General features: G+C 43.9%; 1 protein-coding gene across 1 annotated transcript in view; it reads right to left on the bottom strand.

The window, feature by feature from the left end:
• Nucleotides 1–17,996, bottom strand: part of TTLL12 (tubulin tyrosine ligase like 12) — a 335,487-nt gene that overhangs the window by 256,359 nt on the left and 61,132 nt on the right. Inside the window, exon 2 of the mRNA XM_029600086.1 lies at nt 10,962–11,125. Within this exon, the coding sequence (XP_029455946.1) occupies nt 10,962–11,125 (164 nt within the window). The remainder of the gene's footprint in view (nt 1–10,961; nt 11,126–17,996) is intronic.

The raw sequence follows: 17,996 nt of genomic DNA, 5'->3' as shown, positions 1-17,996 counted from the left end.
CTGACCGCAGTTTAAACAAGCATCTATCATTTACAGTAGGGTAGAACTTATGCAACCTCTCAGGTATCAGAAGCCAGCAATCGAGTAGTTTATAAATATTTTCAACAATAATAGAAGAGAAAGCTTTTCCCTGTATCTAAGAGACAATTATCCCAAGCAGTCTCTTCCAACTGATATCCCAGATCTTTTTCCCAGGAAACTAAATGATTAGGTTTCACTAGAGGCTCTTCATTTAGTAAAGTATAATGTTAGTTCATGTAATCCTATTTCTTACCTGCTCTTTCACAAAAAAAACCTCAGTGTTTTGCCTTTCATTAGGTTCCGCTTTACCTCAGTCTATTATAAAATGCGTAAGCTGAACATACAGAGATCATCAGGAAGCAAAAATGTCTGTTGCAATTTGTTAAAAGTTATCACCCTCTTTCCATCCCAGTCTTGTTTCAGCCTAGTAAGCCCCATCTCTCTCCATCTTAAAAAGGACATTGTAGTTATGCATGGGTAAAAATCATTATAGTGAAATGATGATCGAATAATAGAAGGACTAGGGGGCATTCCATGAAGTTAGCAAGTAGCACATTTAAGACTAATCATAGAAAATTCTCTCACTCAATGCACAATAAAGCTCTGGAATTTGTTGCCAGAGGATGTGGTTAGTGCAGTTAGTGTAGCTGGGTTCAAAAAAGGTTTGGATAAGTTCTTGGAGGAGAAGTCCATTAACGGCTATTAATCAAGTTGACTTAGGGAATAGCCACTGCTATTAATTGCATCAGTAGCATGGGATCTTCTTAGTGTTTGGGTAACTGCCAGGTTCTTGTCGCCTGGTTTGGCCTCTATTAGAAACAGGATGATGGACTTGATGGACCCTTGGTCTGACCCAGCATGGCAATTTATGTTCTTTCCCCCAAGAATGAATATATCCATTAATCCCACACCTCCAATGTAAAAGAGGTGGTGGCAGTTCTGAAGACTGCCTAGACTTTTTAGGCATTCAAGACCTCACTTCCAATGGGATTCCCCCTTCGGTGTGTTCTCCAGTTGAACCCATTTAGCCTCTCCTCTTTTATGCCAATTTATTACTACATATAGATGGACTGCAACATAGTACCATTGAAGATTCGGAAGCCTCAATCCACCTCTATACTTTGGTTGGTACATAAGTCCTTTCGCTACCCTAGGAAGCCTTCTTTTCTTCCTATTTGGCCGTTCGCAGGGGCACCCCCGCAACAGGCCTCAAATATTCTCCAGATCCGTATGTATGTCAGGGACGTTGAAAACTTCCGCATGCAGAGCAATGTGGCAATTGCGTCCGCCAAATATCTGCACTTCATCACGCGAGCCCTCTCAAGGGCCAGACCGTAAAAGAATAGAGCTGGATCTTCGTGAAGAATTGGGCCTTGCTGGAGAAGATCCCTGTGCAGGGGGAGGCAAAGGGGACTCTACATGAGAAGCCTCTGCATGTCTGCATACCACGGGCACCTGGGCCAATCCAGGGCCACCAGAAGAACTAGTCCTCTGTGGTGTATGATCTTGCCCAGCAGAGGCCATGGGGGGGAGGCATACACTAAGTCCTCCTCTAGCCATGTCTGGACAAGGGCATCGATCCCTTGGGAGTGCTGATCTTGTCTGACTGAAGAACTGGGAGACCTTTGCACTGTGAGATGTAGCCAGTAGGTCGAAGGATGGGAGGCCCCAGTGATCTACTAGGAGCTGGAAGGTTCTAGTCAATAGCGTCCATTCCCTTGCTTCCAGGCTTTCCATGCTAAGAAAGTCTGCTCTGACGTTATCTTTTCCCGCGATGTGGGAGGCAGAGATCCCTTGGAGGTTTAACTCCGCCCATTCTATAAGGAGGTCTATTTTTAGAGGCACTTGGTGACTCTTGGTTCCTCCCTGGCGGTTGATGTAGACTACCATTGTTGCGTTGTCCAAGATCTCGCGGATTGCTTGCCCCTGGAGTCTGTGGCTGAACTGCAGGCATGCTAATCTGTCTGCCCGCACTTCCAGGCGGTTTAGGTTCCAGTTTGCCACTTCCTCAGTCCATCGCCCCTAGGTTGTCAGTTCCTGACAGTGAGCTCCCCACCCCCGGAGGCTCACGTCCGTTGTGAGGATGATGCAGTCCGGTGGGGAGAGGCTTACACCCTTGCTTAGGTGAACTTCCTGTAGCCACCACTGAAGCCAAGAGCATAGGTGGAGGTGAAGTGAGTAGTCTTGAGACAGTGGGTTCCAGCATGACAGTAAAGGAGTGCTGGAGAGGCCAGGGTAGATGTCGTGAGGCTGAGGACCTGGAGATAGTCCTACATCCTGGGGCGCATTGTGTTTCTCAAATCGACGCACTTGGTCCATATCAGTTTCCTTCTCCTCGAGGGAGGGAGGGAGGGAGACTTTGCCCTGCTTGGTGTCAAATCGGGCCCCCAGGTACTCTTGTTTATGTTCACGACCCAAACGAGTTCCTGTAGGAGAGAGCTGATCATGCAGGTGACATGGAGGCTCTCTTCCAATGTCTTTGCCCGGATCAGCCAGTCGTCCAAGTAAGGGTGCACCAGGATACCTTTTCTTCACTGCCGCCGCCACGACAGCCATAATTTGTGAATGTTCTGAGGGCCATTGCCAGGCCGAAGGATAATGCTCGGAACTGGTAATGGTGGCCCAGTACTGCAAAGTGCAGAAAACGCTGGTGGTTTTGACGGATTGGAATATGAAGGTAGGCCTCAGAGAGGTCCAGGGAGGTCAAGAACTCTCCCAGTTGCACTGCCATGACGACGGAGCCAAGAGTTTCCATGCGGAAGTGGACTATCCACAGGTGACTGTTGACAATCTTGAGATCTAGGATGGGTTGGAAAAAACCCTCTCTTTCTTGGGTATGATGAAATAGATGGAATAGTGCACCATATTTACTTGGGGTGTAGATACCAGAGTTATAGCCCTCAGACTGAGGAGCCTTGTGAGTGTGAATTCCACCAGTTTCTTGTGCTGGGAGTGGCAAGGTGATGAACTTGTCCTGAGGAAAACTGCGAAATTCTAGAGCATAAACTTCTCGTATGATATCCAGCACCCATTTTTAAGAAGTGATCTTGACCCACCGCGGATAGAGGGATAGTTGATCCCCTATCTCCTCATCCTGGTTGTCTGTTCTGAAAGGATTGAGCCCTTCCCAAGGGCCGAGATGACTGAAATGACTAGATTCTGTAGAGCCTGAAGCTCTGGGAGCCCTTATGGGTGAGGGGCGCTGTGACCTCTCTTTCTTATCTTCCGGTAGCCAGGGCACTGGAAGTTCACCCCACTTACTGGCAAGTTTCTCCAGTTCGCTTCCAAATAGGAGGGAACTCTTAAAGGGCATCTTTGTGAGATTCGCCTTAGAAGTTGCGTCCGCTGACCAATTTCACAGCCATGGTTGCCTTCTGGTCGCCACTGCAGAGGTATGCACCAGGTCCAAACTTGTATCTGCCAGGAAGGCTGCAGTGGGTTAGATCGCCTCTTCAGCGTGAGCCCCTGAGCTATCTGCCTCTCTCTCGAGGAACAGACACTAGCGAGCCACGAGAAAGCGATTTGCAGTGTCATCGCTATCGCGTCAAGGCTTGCTTAAGGATAGATACCAACCGCCTATTGTAAGTATACTTCAAGGCCGCTCCTTCCTCTACAGGGATAGTTGTTTGCTTCGAAGCGGCACAGACCAGGGTATCCACTTTCGGGAAATGCAGGCATTCCCTGACCTCTGGGTCGAGAGGATACAATGCCTCCAAGGCCCGACCTCCTGAAAACTTGCCTCTGGGGCGTCCCATTCAGATCAAACTGGGAAATTGTCCCTGCTCGGAAGTGTGTTTGCCTGTTAAGTTTTTCTGTTGACATAAGAACATAAATTGCCATGCTGGGTCAGACCAAGGGTCCATCAAGCCCAGCATCCTGGGTTTGATGCATCCTGTTTCCAAACAGAGGCCAAACCAGGCTGCAAGAACCTGGCAAGTACCCCAAACACCAAGAAGATCCCATGCTACTGATGTAATAGCAGTGGCTATTCCCTAAGTCAACTTGATTAATAGCAGTTAATGGACTTCTCCTCCAAGAACTTATCTAAACCTTTTTTGAACCCAGGTACACTAACTGCACTAACCACATCCTCTGGCAACAAATTCCCAAGTTTAATTGTGCGTTGAGTGAAAAAGAATTTTCTCCAATTAGTCTTAAATGTGCTACTTGCTAACTTCATGGAGTGCCCCCTAGTCCTATTATCCGAAAGTGTAAATAACAAATTCACATCTACTCATTCAAGACCTCTCATGATCTTAAAGACCTCTATCATATCCCCCCTCAGCCGTCTCTTCTCCAAGCTGAACAGCCCTAACCTCTTCAGCCTTTCCTCATAGGGGAGTTGTTCCATCCCTGGAATTGCTCAAGTCCCGCCCCACATGCAAATGACAAAATACCAACCATAGACATAAAAAAAGTAGCAAACACAGTATCCCCGACATTAGCAAAGATAGTTAATCTATCCTTAGAGGAAGGAACCATGCCAGAGACACTAAAAGGAGCAATAGTAAAACCAATTTTAAAGAAGAAAAACAGTGACCTGCTTAACCTGAGCAATTACAGACCAGTATCAAACCTACCCTTAATTGCAAAATTAATAGAAAAAAACTATACAAAAGCAACTAGCGGAACACTTAGATAGCAATAATATCCTGTATCCATCACAACATGGCTTTCGAAAACACTATAGCACAGAGACACTACTGCTTGCGCTAACAGATAACATCATGAGAGGTTTTGACAGTGGTAACATTACATTCTGTGTGATGCTATAGACCTATCAGCAGCCTTTGATACCATAAATCATGACATACTTTTAAATAGACTAGAAGAAATAGGATTAAGTAACAAAACTATCAAATGGTTAGATCATATCTAAGCAACAGATATTTCCAAGTACAAATCAAAGACGTAATGTCAGAAAAGATAAACCTTCAAAACAGGAGTACCACAGGTGTTACGACTATCCAATCCGGGAAGTGGATCCTTGGGCCGGCCGCCAGGAAGGACGACCGGGAGGCCAGAACACACACTGGGCTGACGAGCTTCACCATGGAAACCCCGTGATGTCCTCCAGAGGAGCTGTAGGAACCCAGGTCGCTAGGGCTTAGGCGTCTTCACCCTGGAAGTCCGAGGTCCCCCCAGGAGGAGCCCGTAGGGACCCGGACCGCTGGGACTTAGGCGAAGTACTGATGAACCCAGGAAGAAGTGTGAACCGGAGTCAGGAACTGGCTGCAAACAGGCAAAGTGAAGTCACGGAGCTGAGTCAGGACTGGAGGCTGGCAGCGGAGACGGAGTCACGGATCGGAGTCGAGGCGGGTGGCAGTCAAGCAGGGTCTGAGTCACAGGCAGAAATCAGGGCAGGCGGCAAACTGGCAAAGTCAAAGTCACGAGCTGGAATCAAGGCAGGCGGCAAACAGGAACCAACGATTAAGCAAGCAGAATACAAGGCAGGCAGGCAGGAATCAGGAACCGACAGGAGGCAACTAGCACTTCAGAAAGTGACCTCGTTGCTAGGCAAAGATAGAATCCCCGGGCTCGGTTTAAATCCCCCTTACTGGCGTCTGACGTCATCAGGAGGCGGATTCTGACATCCGGGGCTGCACCAATAAAACGGCGGTCCTCACGCGTGGCACACCAAGGGGGCGGAGTCTTCGGCATCTCCCTCGTGGAGACGCCGCTGCCATGCGGCTTGGGGAGGTTTTCAGCCGCTGCCACGCCGGCTTGGGAGGTTTTCAGCCGCTGCCACGCGGCTCGAGAGGCTCGGGGACCGACGAATCGCGGCGCCTCAGAAGGAGGTAAGGGCCCGGTCACTGCCCCAGTGACCGGAATCGCAACAACAGGATTCAGTCCTATCGGCCACACTCTTCAACTTATATCTCTTACCGTTATGTCACCTGCTGGCTGGTCTGGGCATCACACATTATATATACGCTGACGATATTCAATTAATACTACCCATTGACGACATAATTGAAAAAACATTAAACATAGCTAAAATGTATCTAGATATCAAACAACTACTAAACCAAATGGAATTAGTAATTAATATAGAGAAAACAGAATTTATACATTTAGAATGAAAAAATATTGAGATCGTTCAAAATCCAATTATACTCAAAAATAACCAAAAAATAGAATTAGCAGGAAAAGTACGGAACCTAGGTGTAATAATTGACACAGAACTAAGCTTAAAACAACATATCTTTTTTAAAAGTAAAGGAAGGATACGCCAAACTTCATGGTGCTTAGAAGACTTAAACCACTTCTAACTGCTGCCAACTTTCGATCAGTACTGCAAGCTTTGATTTTTGCAAGCACTGATTACTGTAACGGCCTTCTACTAGGTCTACCATACACTAAGACCACTACAAATTTTACAAAACACAGCTGCTAGAATCTTGACAGGTAGAAGCAAAAAAGAGACCACATCACAGAAACTCTGGCGGAGTTAAACTGGCTACCCATTGAGCAAAGAATTCAGGTCAAAACACTATGCACCATACATAAATTAATACATAACGAAAAAGCAGAATGGCTGAACACAGCCCTTCGCATACACGTCCTGAACAGAAACCTGAGATCAGCCAACAAAGCACTCCTAACTATTCCATCAATCAAAACAGCAAGACTAACACAAGTAATAGAAAGAGCACTATCCTTGGCAGGACCCATACTATGGAACACCGTGCCCTTGGAGTTAAGATTACAAAGTGACAGCAAAACCTTTAGAAAAAATTTAAAATCCTGGCTCTTTAAACAAGCTTATCAAAAAGAGAAGGGAGAATAGTAATCAAGGAAATGCAAGGTACAAACAATTGAACACCCACACACAACCAAAATCAATATGTGTGTAATTTTTTGTTATTTAGTTTAATCTTCATTTTTTTTCACTCATCAATAAAGGATAAAAGTACAATGATAAAGCTAATTTCATATCCAAAACCGATACAATGAGAAATGGACATGATTTATCACACTTTCCAATTAATATTGTTTACAAACTATGTTATCAAACCTTAATAGCACCTGTGTAATTTGATATAATTTAGCATCATTTCTATGTGCCTTACTGTAAACCACTGCAACAGTACCCATCTGAACGATGGTATAGAAAAATGTTTAAATAAATAAATAAGCGCAGTTATGTGCGCAGAGGGCCGGCCCACACCATGCATACTGACTGAAGAAGGGGGAAAAAATGGCACCGCACCAAACTACACGCAAGATGGCTCTACCGTGGACTGCCATGTGGAGAGTCCACCAAGTCAGAAGCGGGGCCTAGCCCATCAGGGGGCCGCTCAACCCACTCGGAAAAACCCATTCCCTGAACGGGATCAGGAATGATGTTGATATGTGCCAAGCAAGGAGACCAGAGGAAATTCTTACTGAAGCCCTTCCACGCCTCTGGATCAGAGGAGTTCTTCTCTACTTACCTGGTCTCAGCGCTTATCGGCCGAGTACAGAAACTGTCTCCGGCTGCGGGGGGAAAAGGGCATAGGCCTTCATCGGCATGCTCTGCTTCTGCACCAGCTGTCTTTCAGCTGCTTCAGCAGCAAAGTCCACGCTGGGAGCTGGCTACCAGACCAAGGGGGACCCTTAGATATCACTGCAGGAGAGCAGGGCTCAATCTTCTTAATTTGAAGGTAAACTTTCTCTCCTTGAATTAGTACTGCAATCCCGCTAACACCAGTGCTGGTGTGGGGATAGCACCCAATCTGCTAGGAGACTGAGAGATACTGAATGGTTGAGGTTGCTACAGGGGTATATCTAGGGTGACGTCTACTTTGAAACCTGACTCCATCTGCTAGCAGGGGAACACATAACCCATTGGTCTCGAGTCCATCTGGCTACATGCTAGGAAAACTTTGGTTGGTACATAAGTACTCTCACTACCCTAGGAAGCCGCTTTTTCCAAATGAAATTAAAGATTTTTTTCTGCCACAGGTGAAGTATCATATCTGATAAGGGGACTGATAGCATCTGAAGAAAAAAAACAAACAAACTTGGAAGTACATTCATTTTGATCACTACAATCCTTCTCAACCATGAAAGATCTCCCTTATCTCATCTAAGTCCTGAGATCACTCACCAGAGCATCATAATTTAGAGTAAATAGCTGAACTAGTCGTGCCCCAATGCAGACTCCAAAATACTTTATCCCTTCCCTCACCACCTTAAATGGAAACCTGCTTTTAATTACCTCCGTTTGCTCTGTAGAAACTGAAATGTTCAGAAATTCTGATTTCTTTTCATTAATTTTAAAACCAGATACCTTGCTTAATCTCTAACTCTGTCATAAGGGGCTGCAAGGTTACCATTGAATCCAATATTTTGTTTGCCGACAATGTACTTTTCACAATGATAATTTAAATTCATCACCTCCTACTTTTATTCCCTTGTCTCAAGAAGACCTCTAATCCTGTTAGCCATAGACTCCAAAGAGAGAAAAAGAGGAGTGGTAATAGTGGGCATCCTTGCCTGGTATCCTTTCATACTGGAAGAGAGGCAGAATAACCCCCATTTATCTTGATACACGCAGAGGGGCCACATACAGTTCCCTAACCCATGTCACAAAGTTCCCTACCATCCCCATTTTCTCTAACACTTTGAAAAAGCAGCCCAATGTACCCTATTGAAAACTTTTTCAATGTTCACAGCTAATACCAAAAAGTATAGTCATCTGCTGCACCCACCATACCAAATTCACAACTCTGCGTACATTATCAGATACTAACCTCCCAGGGATAAACTCTGATTTTTGTGAATCAGAGATGGCACTAACCTTCCTAACCTAAGGGCCAACACTTTCACCAGAATTTTTAATCTACATTAATTAGCGATATTGATCTATATGACCCACACACTGTAGCATCCCTGCCTGCCCTCGCCAACACTGTTATACCTGTCATGTTGGACTCTGCTGCTATCTGCATGGAGATTAATAACTAATAATAATGGGTCTTGAATGACAATGTCAATAATAATATCTTTAGCAAAGTATTGCCGAGGAAAGTGCTTAGAGGACAACAGCCTCATGGTTTTTGCGAGAGTTTTTTGACAAACATATCCACTTTCAAATGGGTTGCTTCCTTACACATTAGTTTCCACTTATTAGGAGCATTCTGCCCTTTGACATTCAATGATACAATTTTTAGATGAGTCATATCAGTGAACATGTACATGAATCCACTCCCTCCCTCCCCATGCCTTTCCCCTTCCCCCACTCCCTTCTTAATAACCAAGCACTCCATGAGGAATGTCAGTCACATCAAAGGCCTTTCAATAATTGAGCCAAAATTTCTCTTTTCATCCATAACAAAGAAACATTATAGTAGTCCTCAGTAAATACATTTAAGCATCATTGATTCTTCGGGGGGGGGGGGGGGGGGGGGACGACAAAAAAAACCCCAAACAATCTTCTGAAGACATGGAGCACATCCATTGAGTAACATTTCACTTTTCAAATATATTTCCAGTTTTGGCAGCTAATCTTTCAGTATTGGCCTTCTTCGCAGTCTCCTACCACTATGCAGTATCTTCTGCAACTTAGGAGGGCCAAGCTTAGTTGATACAGCAATAGCTTCTGAATCTGTCCTAGCTGTATTGAAGACCTACAGCATTTAATATCTTAGCTGCCTCATCCACTGTTTTGACTCAGGAAGCCACTCCATTTATGGAATAACTAAGTCTGAAAGGAAATAGCTTTCTGCAGCACAAGTAGGATCTCCCTAAATTCTCTCCTCTTTCAGATCATTATCAGGGAGATATCTTGAAAAACTTCCAGCCAATGGCCCTTCCATAGTAATCGGGTCTATTCTCCTGACCTGCCCAAGGACTTTTTCTTTAACAGAGTATTTGTGAAAGCACGCCATCATCTCTCTTACCAAATTTCCTCTGGGCTGGCCCAAAGATCTATGTGCCTGCTCCAATTCAATCTTGGGTATGTCCTCAGACTCCTCATCCATGCCCAGGATCGCAATACAAAACATTAGTTACCACTTGCGAGCAGTCCACAAAGTCAGTTCCTTCTGGTACTCTCCGGATGTTAAGGTTTCCCCGACAAGGACTATTCTCCAGATCATCTAGCCGCTCGCACCATTCAGCTTTGGCTGTTTTTAGATCACTGATTGACATCTGATGTTGTGCCATGGCTGCCTCATGCTTGTCCAGCCATGTCTCTGCCTCCTTCACCCATTAACCTAAATCATTAAAGTCTCTGTGAAGTTCAGCTACTGTTTTCGAAATATCTTTTTTGATCAAATTCATATCCTGATGCAACTCAGAAAACCATACTTGGAAATCATTTCTCATTAGCATTTCGGAGTTTTTTTGTTTTTGTTTTGTTTTTAGAATAATGCATCATTTTTCTTGGTGCAGCCTACCTCCTCTGCACTCTCCTCTGACTCACCATCATTATGGAGCCTTCTTCAAACAGTGCCGTGCTGTTGGTATAGGCAAAGAGCTTTAAATCCAACAATTTATTCTGTGCCAACATCTTTGGCCAAGCACTGATAGATTATGTGCTGTCAGTTACAGCTGGAGGCAGGATTGGTATTATAAAATGAGGATTATATGCAGTGGAGTCAGGAGCCCAGCATTCAAGCAGCCATTCAGTAGCATGACATTACTTGCTCTCCTTATTAATATTTTTACTAAACTGCAGGTTTGCTGGTGGGCCAAAGAAAGTTAGGAACAACTTAGCAAATAGAAGTATAGCACACAGCTATATCACATCCACACACACTGACTGAAATTATTGTAGATAGGGTCACTAACATAACAGAAACAGTACAGTTTGGTTTCCTGAAATAAGAAATTATCTTTTGAAATATGTTTTAGAACATGCTGATTACCTAACACGTTTGCTTCAGATCTGCAGATTATTAGAAGCAAGAAACAACAAGCACCTGGCATCAGCTTCCAAAACAGTCACATACCAGTGGGGATTAGAAGCCTGAAGCCCATTTTCATGGGTAACAATAACTTTGTAGCAGGGCTCATTCCTAGAATTTGTTTTCATTTTTGAGTCCTCTTGCACTTCAGTCTCTTCTTCCAGCTCTTCTACTTGCATTATCCCAAACATTTCACCCGCATCAAACATCTAAGGAAAAAGGCAGAAAATGTATTTTATTGAAAAAGTACAAACATTATCTGAAAACCTAGATCCTTATAGATACCTTGTCAGTTAATTTGCTTTAAGGAATATTCATAATCAAAAGTTGCAGGAATAAGAATAACAGTTTTACACTCTCTTATCCTGGTTTGATAGGTTAGCTTTAAAATCTTTTATTATTGGTACATGTATCACCTCCAATTACTGCCCAATATCCACTCTCTTTCATGGCTAAAGGTCTGGAAGCTGCAGTTCTCCATCAATTTAGATTTCATTGATTCAAATAACATCCTCAACCAATACCAGTTCGTTTTTAGGAACCACCATAGCACCGAACTGCTAATGCTATCTAGCTTCGACACAATGAGATGTCGATTCGACCATGGCGCTTTGTTTCTCCTATGTCTACTCGACATCTCCGCTGCCTTTGACATGGTTTATCACCCAATCCTGCTCTCAAGGCTACATACCTTTGGAATAACTGGTACAGTGTTGAAATGGTTCTCGTCATCCCTTAGCAACAGGATGCAGCAAATCCAAATTGATTCCTCTACCTCTTCATTAATGCCACTGAACTCTGGAGTACCCCAAAAGGATCCTCTCTCTCTGCTGTGCTCTTTAATCTTTACCTACACCTATTATGCCACACCCTTGAAGACCTTGGAGTACACTAAAAATATCTATGTGGATAATAATCAGTTCTTTCCCTCTCAAGGAAATATGGGCCCTGACTAAATCTTTCCTTAACAACTACCTTACAACGATCCAAAAATAACTACACAACAACAACTTAGTGCTCAACACATCTAAAACAGAAGTTTTTGTGCTATCATGCCATCCAGTCACCAATACCCCCCAACCATATCACTTTCGATTCCCATTCCCACTGCCCAAAATGATTGGAACTTAGGAGTCACTACTGACCCCTCTCTCTCCTTGCGTAACCATATAAGAAATATCAACAACTCTTTCTACAAACTACGCTTGCTATACCATCTTAAACCCTTCCTCGTATTATCTATTTCAGGTCTACTCTGCAATCCCTACTGTCCCTTCTCAGGGCCAGATTACTGCAACTCTCTCCTGTCTGACTTACCTCTAAACACCACCCGGCTACTACATCATACAAAACTCGGCAGCAAGACTCCATACTGGCACTCACATGCGAGACCACATCTCTCCCATTCTAAAGTCTCTCCACTAGCTCCCTATCTTCTTCTGAATACAATATAAGCTGGCTATGATCGTCCACGCCTCGATCCACAACTTAAAGTCCCATTGGATCTCCACAATAATAAAAATCTACGCCCCCACCCGAAAGCTCAGATCATCCAACTAGATGCTAGTAGAGGCTCCACCAGCAAAACTCACAAACATGGAAACCAGAGAACACACTCTCTTCTCCGCTGGACCACTCCTATGGAACAGCCTACCAAAGATAATTAGATATCTCCAAGAAAGAACTCTCTTCAAAAAAAGCCCTAAAAACTTTCCTCTTCAAGAGAGCATTCCTGAACCAAGATGACAATGGACTACCCACAATTTGTCCCCCTGCAAGGAATACTATCTAGTCATCTTTTCCTCTCTTATGACCCCTCGGCACTTCTGATCTCATACCTTGCTGATGTCCTCCCCCCAAGATTTTGCATTGCCTTTCCTCCCTTCTCTTTGTCTGTGTGTGTTCATAATTGTACTCCGCTCTGAATGTAGGAAGGGCAGGTAATAAATGCTTTATAAATAAATGCATGGTTAAGTAAGAAATTCTATTCTTAAGAATGAAGTTATCAGTCTACCCTGTACTTTCCATATCTGACACCACTGAGCTTAAACAGAAGTCAGCAATGCCAGTGCTGCAATGCCATAGCCTCATCAGATTTCCACAACATTCCAATTTAGCACACACATGATAGATCCTAACATAGTTAAATTGCAGATTCCTTGGCTAAACCATAGGACATCCTTCCAGCATTTCACAGATCATGAAGTCGAGGAAGGTAATTTTCAAACAGCCTGCATAGGTTAGTCTCTGAATAATATTTACCCATAGAATTTTCAAAGCCATGTATGGACATAAAACTGCTTTGAAAATATACAGGTGTGAATAGACTGCCCCCCCCAACACACATGCATAATGTTATGCCTGCTTAAGCATGCACTAAAATCCCAATCCTGCCTCAGTTGTGCTCCCCCGGAATACCTATTTAGTATGCACATAAATGCAAGTTTGCTTACCATAAACAGTATTTTCCATAGGATAGTCGGATAATTTAGCCATGCTGTCTGAGTGACATCTGCGTATCACGGGGCAGAGCTGTCTTTCCAAGCTCACAGAGTTTCAGCTATGCACCTGCACAGTCCTTCTCACACAATCTGAGTGTCCTCAGTTGATGATTAAGTTCTTATATGCGGAGCAAATTTATTAGGATGTCCATAGAGGAGGGCGGATTTGCATGGCTAAATCATCCTATCTACAGAAAACATTGTTTTCGCTAAGCAAACTTGCTTTTTTCCGTTGATAAGCAGGCTTATTTAGCCATACTGTCTGGGAGTCCCAAGCTGAGGGTTGCTTGCACTAAATTTATTATTGTTCATTTCTTTTTTTTTTTTGCAACCCACGCATCCTGTAGACAGCCTTTAAGTTCTTTGGACGTGGTGCAAAACTGCCAATCCCAGTGCACTGTCAGCCACTGACGGTTGGTCGAGATAGTAGTGAGATGTGAAAGTATGAACTGATGACCACATTGCCGCTCTACAAATGTTCTGAATTGGAACATTAGAGGTATGCTACTGAAGCCGCTGTCACTGACTTGATGTGCCTTAACGCATTAGGTAGCTTTATTGAGTGTGATATATGATAGAGCTGAATACATTGAGTTATCCAACTGAAAGTTATTTTTGTCATTTCTTTTCCAGGATCATCCGAGTTAAAGGAGATGAAAAGTTGAGACATACGTTCAATTTCTTGAGGGTTTTTTTCCTTGTAACAGGTCAAGGCCCTTTTGCAGTCTAATGTGTGAAGTGCCTCTTCCCTCTCATTCGCATGAGGTTTATGGAGAAAAGGTGGGCAGCGAAATAGTCTGATTCAAATGGAATGCAGATACTACCTTCGGCAAGAAGGATGGATGCGTACGCATTAAGACCTTGTCATGGTGGAACTGCAAGTATGGGGAATAGGTCACTAGGGCCTGAAGTTCACTCACTCTCCTATGTTACTATGAGGAGGAAGAGTACTTTCAAAGTTGGATGTTTCAATGTTGTTGACTCCACAGGTTTGAAGGGAGGGCCACATCAGACTCTAAAACAATGTTTGTGTCTCATGGAACAAGAGGTTTCTACACTGGCGGGCGAATCCGTAGTAGCCCCTTCATAAAGTCTGAGATTAGGGGAGGAGATGAAATGGAGGGGTTTTCTCTTGTTGTATGACATACTGCTATCGTACTTAAGTGTACTTGTATGGATGTTATCACTAATCCTGAAGTGGAAAATGTGTGCAAATACTCCAATAAGCATTCCGGGCAGCAAGTGAAAGAAAGGGTCAATCCTTGCTTTCTACACCATTTTGAATCTCTTTTCCACCTGAATACATAATTTTTCCTGATTGAAAGTTTTCCAGCTGCTATTAAAACTTCATTATGTGAGATGGCAGCTGGAATCGTTTTAGGACCATCTGTTCAATCTCCATGCTGTCAGCTGGAGAGAGGAATACATTGGATAAATGAGCATTTTGTTTTACTATCAGGCTGATAGCGCAATGTTAACCCATGATTGGACGTGCGTTTTATGCGCTAGCGATACCCCTTATTTAGTAAGGGGTCGAAAAAGCGTGTCCAACCCCCCCGAACCTAATAGCGCCCGCAACATGCAAATGCATGTTGATGGCCCTATTAGGTATTCCCGCACAATTCAGAAAGGAAAATGTGCAGCCAAGCCACACATTTTAACTTTCAGAAATTAGCGCCTACCCAAAAGGTAGGCGCTAATTTCTCCGGGCACCGGGAAAGAGCACAGACAAGCAGTAAAAACTGCTCTTCTGTGCACCCTCAGACTTATTATCATGGCGATATTAAGTCGGAGGTCTCGAAAGTTACAAAAAGTTAAAAAAAAAAAAATTTGAAGTTGGCCCGGGGCTTGAAAACCGGACACTCAATTTTGCCGACGTCCGGTTTCCAAACCCGTGGCTGTCAGCGGGTTTGAGAACCAAAGCCAGCAAAATTGAGTGTCGGCTGTCAAACTCGCTGACAGCCACCGCTCCTATCCAAAAAGAGGCGCTAGGGACGCGCTAGTGTCCCTAGCGCCTCTTTTTACCTATTTTTACCGCCGACCCTAATTTGAATACTCAATCGCGCGCACAGGAGAGTGGCCTGTGCGCGCCGGGAGAGCGGGCGTTCGCCCGCTCTCCCGCGGACTTTACTGTATCGGTCCCTATGTTAGTAGCTTTGTGCTATCCCCCAGGAATAATGGTGGATGACTGGAAAGTTGTACTGGATAGGTATACCACGGCTGCCTTGGCCACACTGGAGTGATAAGTATCACATTCGCTTTGTCCTTACAGATTTTTGTACCATCCGATATATTAATGGGATCGGTGGGTATGCATACAGGAGGCTAGTCAACCAAGGGATCAAGAAATTGTCTCAAGATATCTTCCGTTTGCTGGGAAGAATTGAGCAAAACATGTTTAGTTTGTGTTGTTCTCTGATGCGAATAGATCTATTCAGGGAAATCCTCAGTGGTTGAAAAGATCGTCCACTATATTCTGGTTCAGGGACCATTCATGAGGGTGAAAGATCATGCTAATTCTGTCTGGTTTCATGTTCAATTATGGTAAGTAGGATGCTTGCAGGGTGATCTTGTTCTTCTCTGCTCATTCCCAAATCTGTACTGCTTCCTTTCACAGAGTTTTGGAACCTAACCCTCCTTTGTTTATATAGAACATTGCTACTTGATTGTCTGTGTGAATCATCCTTTCCTTGAAGTGTTGATGCAAAATGTAAGCACTGCATTCTTTATCACTCTCAATTGCCACAGGGTTATTGGAAAATGGCAGTCTGTTGAGGTCCATAGGCTTTGTGTTTACAAATGAAGTAGATGGGCTCGAAACCTTTGTTGCAGCATCCGTCGTATTAACTGATGAGTAGGATTCCTGAATGAAACCCCTCATGTCATGACTGAAAGGATCAGCCACCAAGATATGTCTTTTTCATGGAGGCTGTGATACAAACCTGCTTTGTCAGTCTGCCTGCGTTGATTCCATTGTGACTTTAAAACCCCACTGTAAATCGCCTCATGTGAAGATGGGTGAGAGGGACAACATTTATTGCTGCTACCATGTGTCCAAGTAGTACCAGAACCCGGCATACATCGTCTGGGGTTACTGTTGAAGTAGACACAGGGAATGTAGAGTCTGAGCCCTGCATAGGGGCGTGTGAATCCTTGCTCCTATGAACTGAAGAGTCCAACAAAGGATCGAGATGGGGCTTCTCATAATTTATGAGAAATCCCAAGTCTTCTAGGCAACAAATAGTCTCAATCAAGTGACCCGTAGAGTTTGCAGATTCGGAGAGACAATGAGCCAATCATTAAGGAACAGGAATATCTGGCTTCCTCGTCTTCGTAAGTGAGCCACTACCACCGCAAGATATTTTATGTAGACTCTTGTGGCAGAAGAAACCAAAAGGCAGGACTTTGTTTCCAGGTGGGCAAGCAGGATTACCAGTACAAAGGTAGCACAAAAGTGAACTGTGGATGGGAATGTGATAAGCATCCTTTAGGTCCAGAGAGCACATTCAAATGCTGGGAGGTAGAAACATAAGGATCGATTTCAGGGAAGTCGTTTTGAATTTCTGTTTCTTGATGTACTTTGAGAGAACAGAGCTCCAAAATTGGGCAAAGACCTTCAGACTTTGAGGATGAGGAAGTATTGGGAGTAGTAGCCCTTGTTGATAGGATCTTTTATATGGGGTAAAATATTTTTTGGTGGCAGGATGGTGATCTCCAGGGGAAATTAGTGACTGTACTGCCATATTTTGTTCTTTTATCTGAGAGACTGTTTCCCTCAGCTTCTCTCTTAAAAGCTTGTCATAGACATCTTCACAAATTGCACTGGAGCAATACCAATCTGTCTCGCAGCATTGGAAGCCAGTGAAGTCTAAGCGGAATTGTCAAAGGCCTCAAAGACAATTTGTAAGATGTCTTAGACCATATTACAGATCTATTAAAGGCTGAGGTGCTGTTTGATCCCCTTTGGCCCGTAACACAAATGGTTTCAATTTCTGGATGCATTCGTAATATAAAATTGGTGTTGCTAGATATGGGCAAGTAAGTAGTGTATTGGAATGTAACAGACTTTTGCTTTTTTTCATGGCTGATTCGATGACCATGAAGGTATGTGGGATCTGAACCATGCCACAGTGAACAGATTTCTGCATCCTAAATTTGAGATCAACTTTCTTGATGCTATGACCATTGTGTGAGGGGATTCCCACGCTCTATCCATGATCAAATTCAACAGCATATGAGGGTAGAGATGTTGGTTCTAACGGTATCTACAAGATCTTTAAGATACCCATTGTTTCCACTCTAGGGTCAGGAATCTTGTGTGTCTCCACCTTAAGAAGCGTGCCTTCATTTTCCACAAATTTGGAGTATGTAAGGTCTTCAGATGATGAAGGCGGCTCTGGGGTTTCTCCAGCAGGTCTGAGGGAATGCCTGTGGAGCTCCTTGAGAAAGTCTATGATGATTCCTGAGGCTGGTCTTTTGGCTGAGGGGAAAAATGTGGACTCAGGCTAGATTCTGGAACAACCCCTTCATTTATAGAAGAAAGGGGATAATACAAAAGTAGAGAACAATCCCCTTCAGA

This window comes from Rhinatrema bivittatum, chromosome 4 (genome assembly GCF_901001135.1).
Source record: "Rhinatrema bivittatum chromosome 4, aRhiBiv1.1, whole genome shotgun sequence".
Lineage (NCBI taxonomy): Eukaryota > Metazoa > Chordata > Amphibia > Gymnophiona > Rhinatrematidae > Rhinatrema > Rhinatrema bivittatum.
The sequence above is the reverse complement of the archived record's forward strand: the minus strand, read 5'-3'. Positions and strand labels throughout refer to the sequence as shown.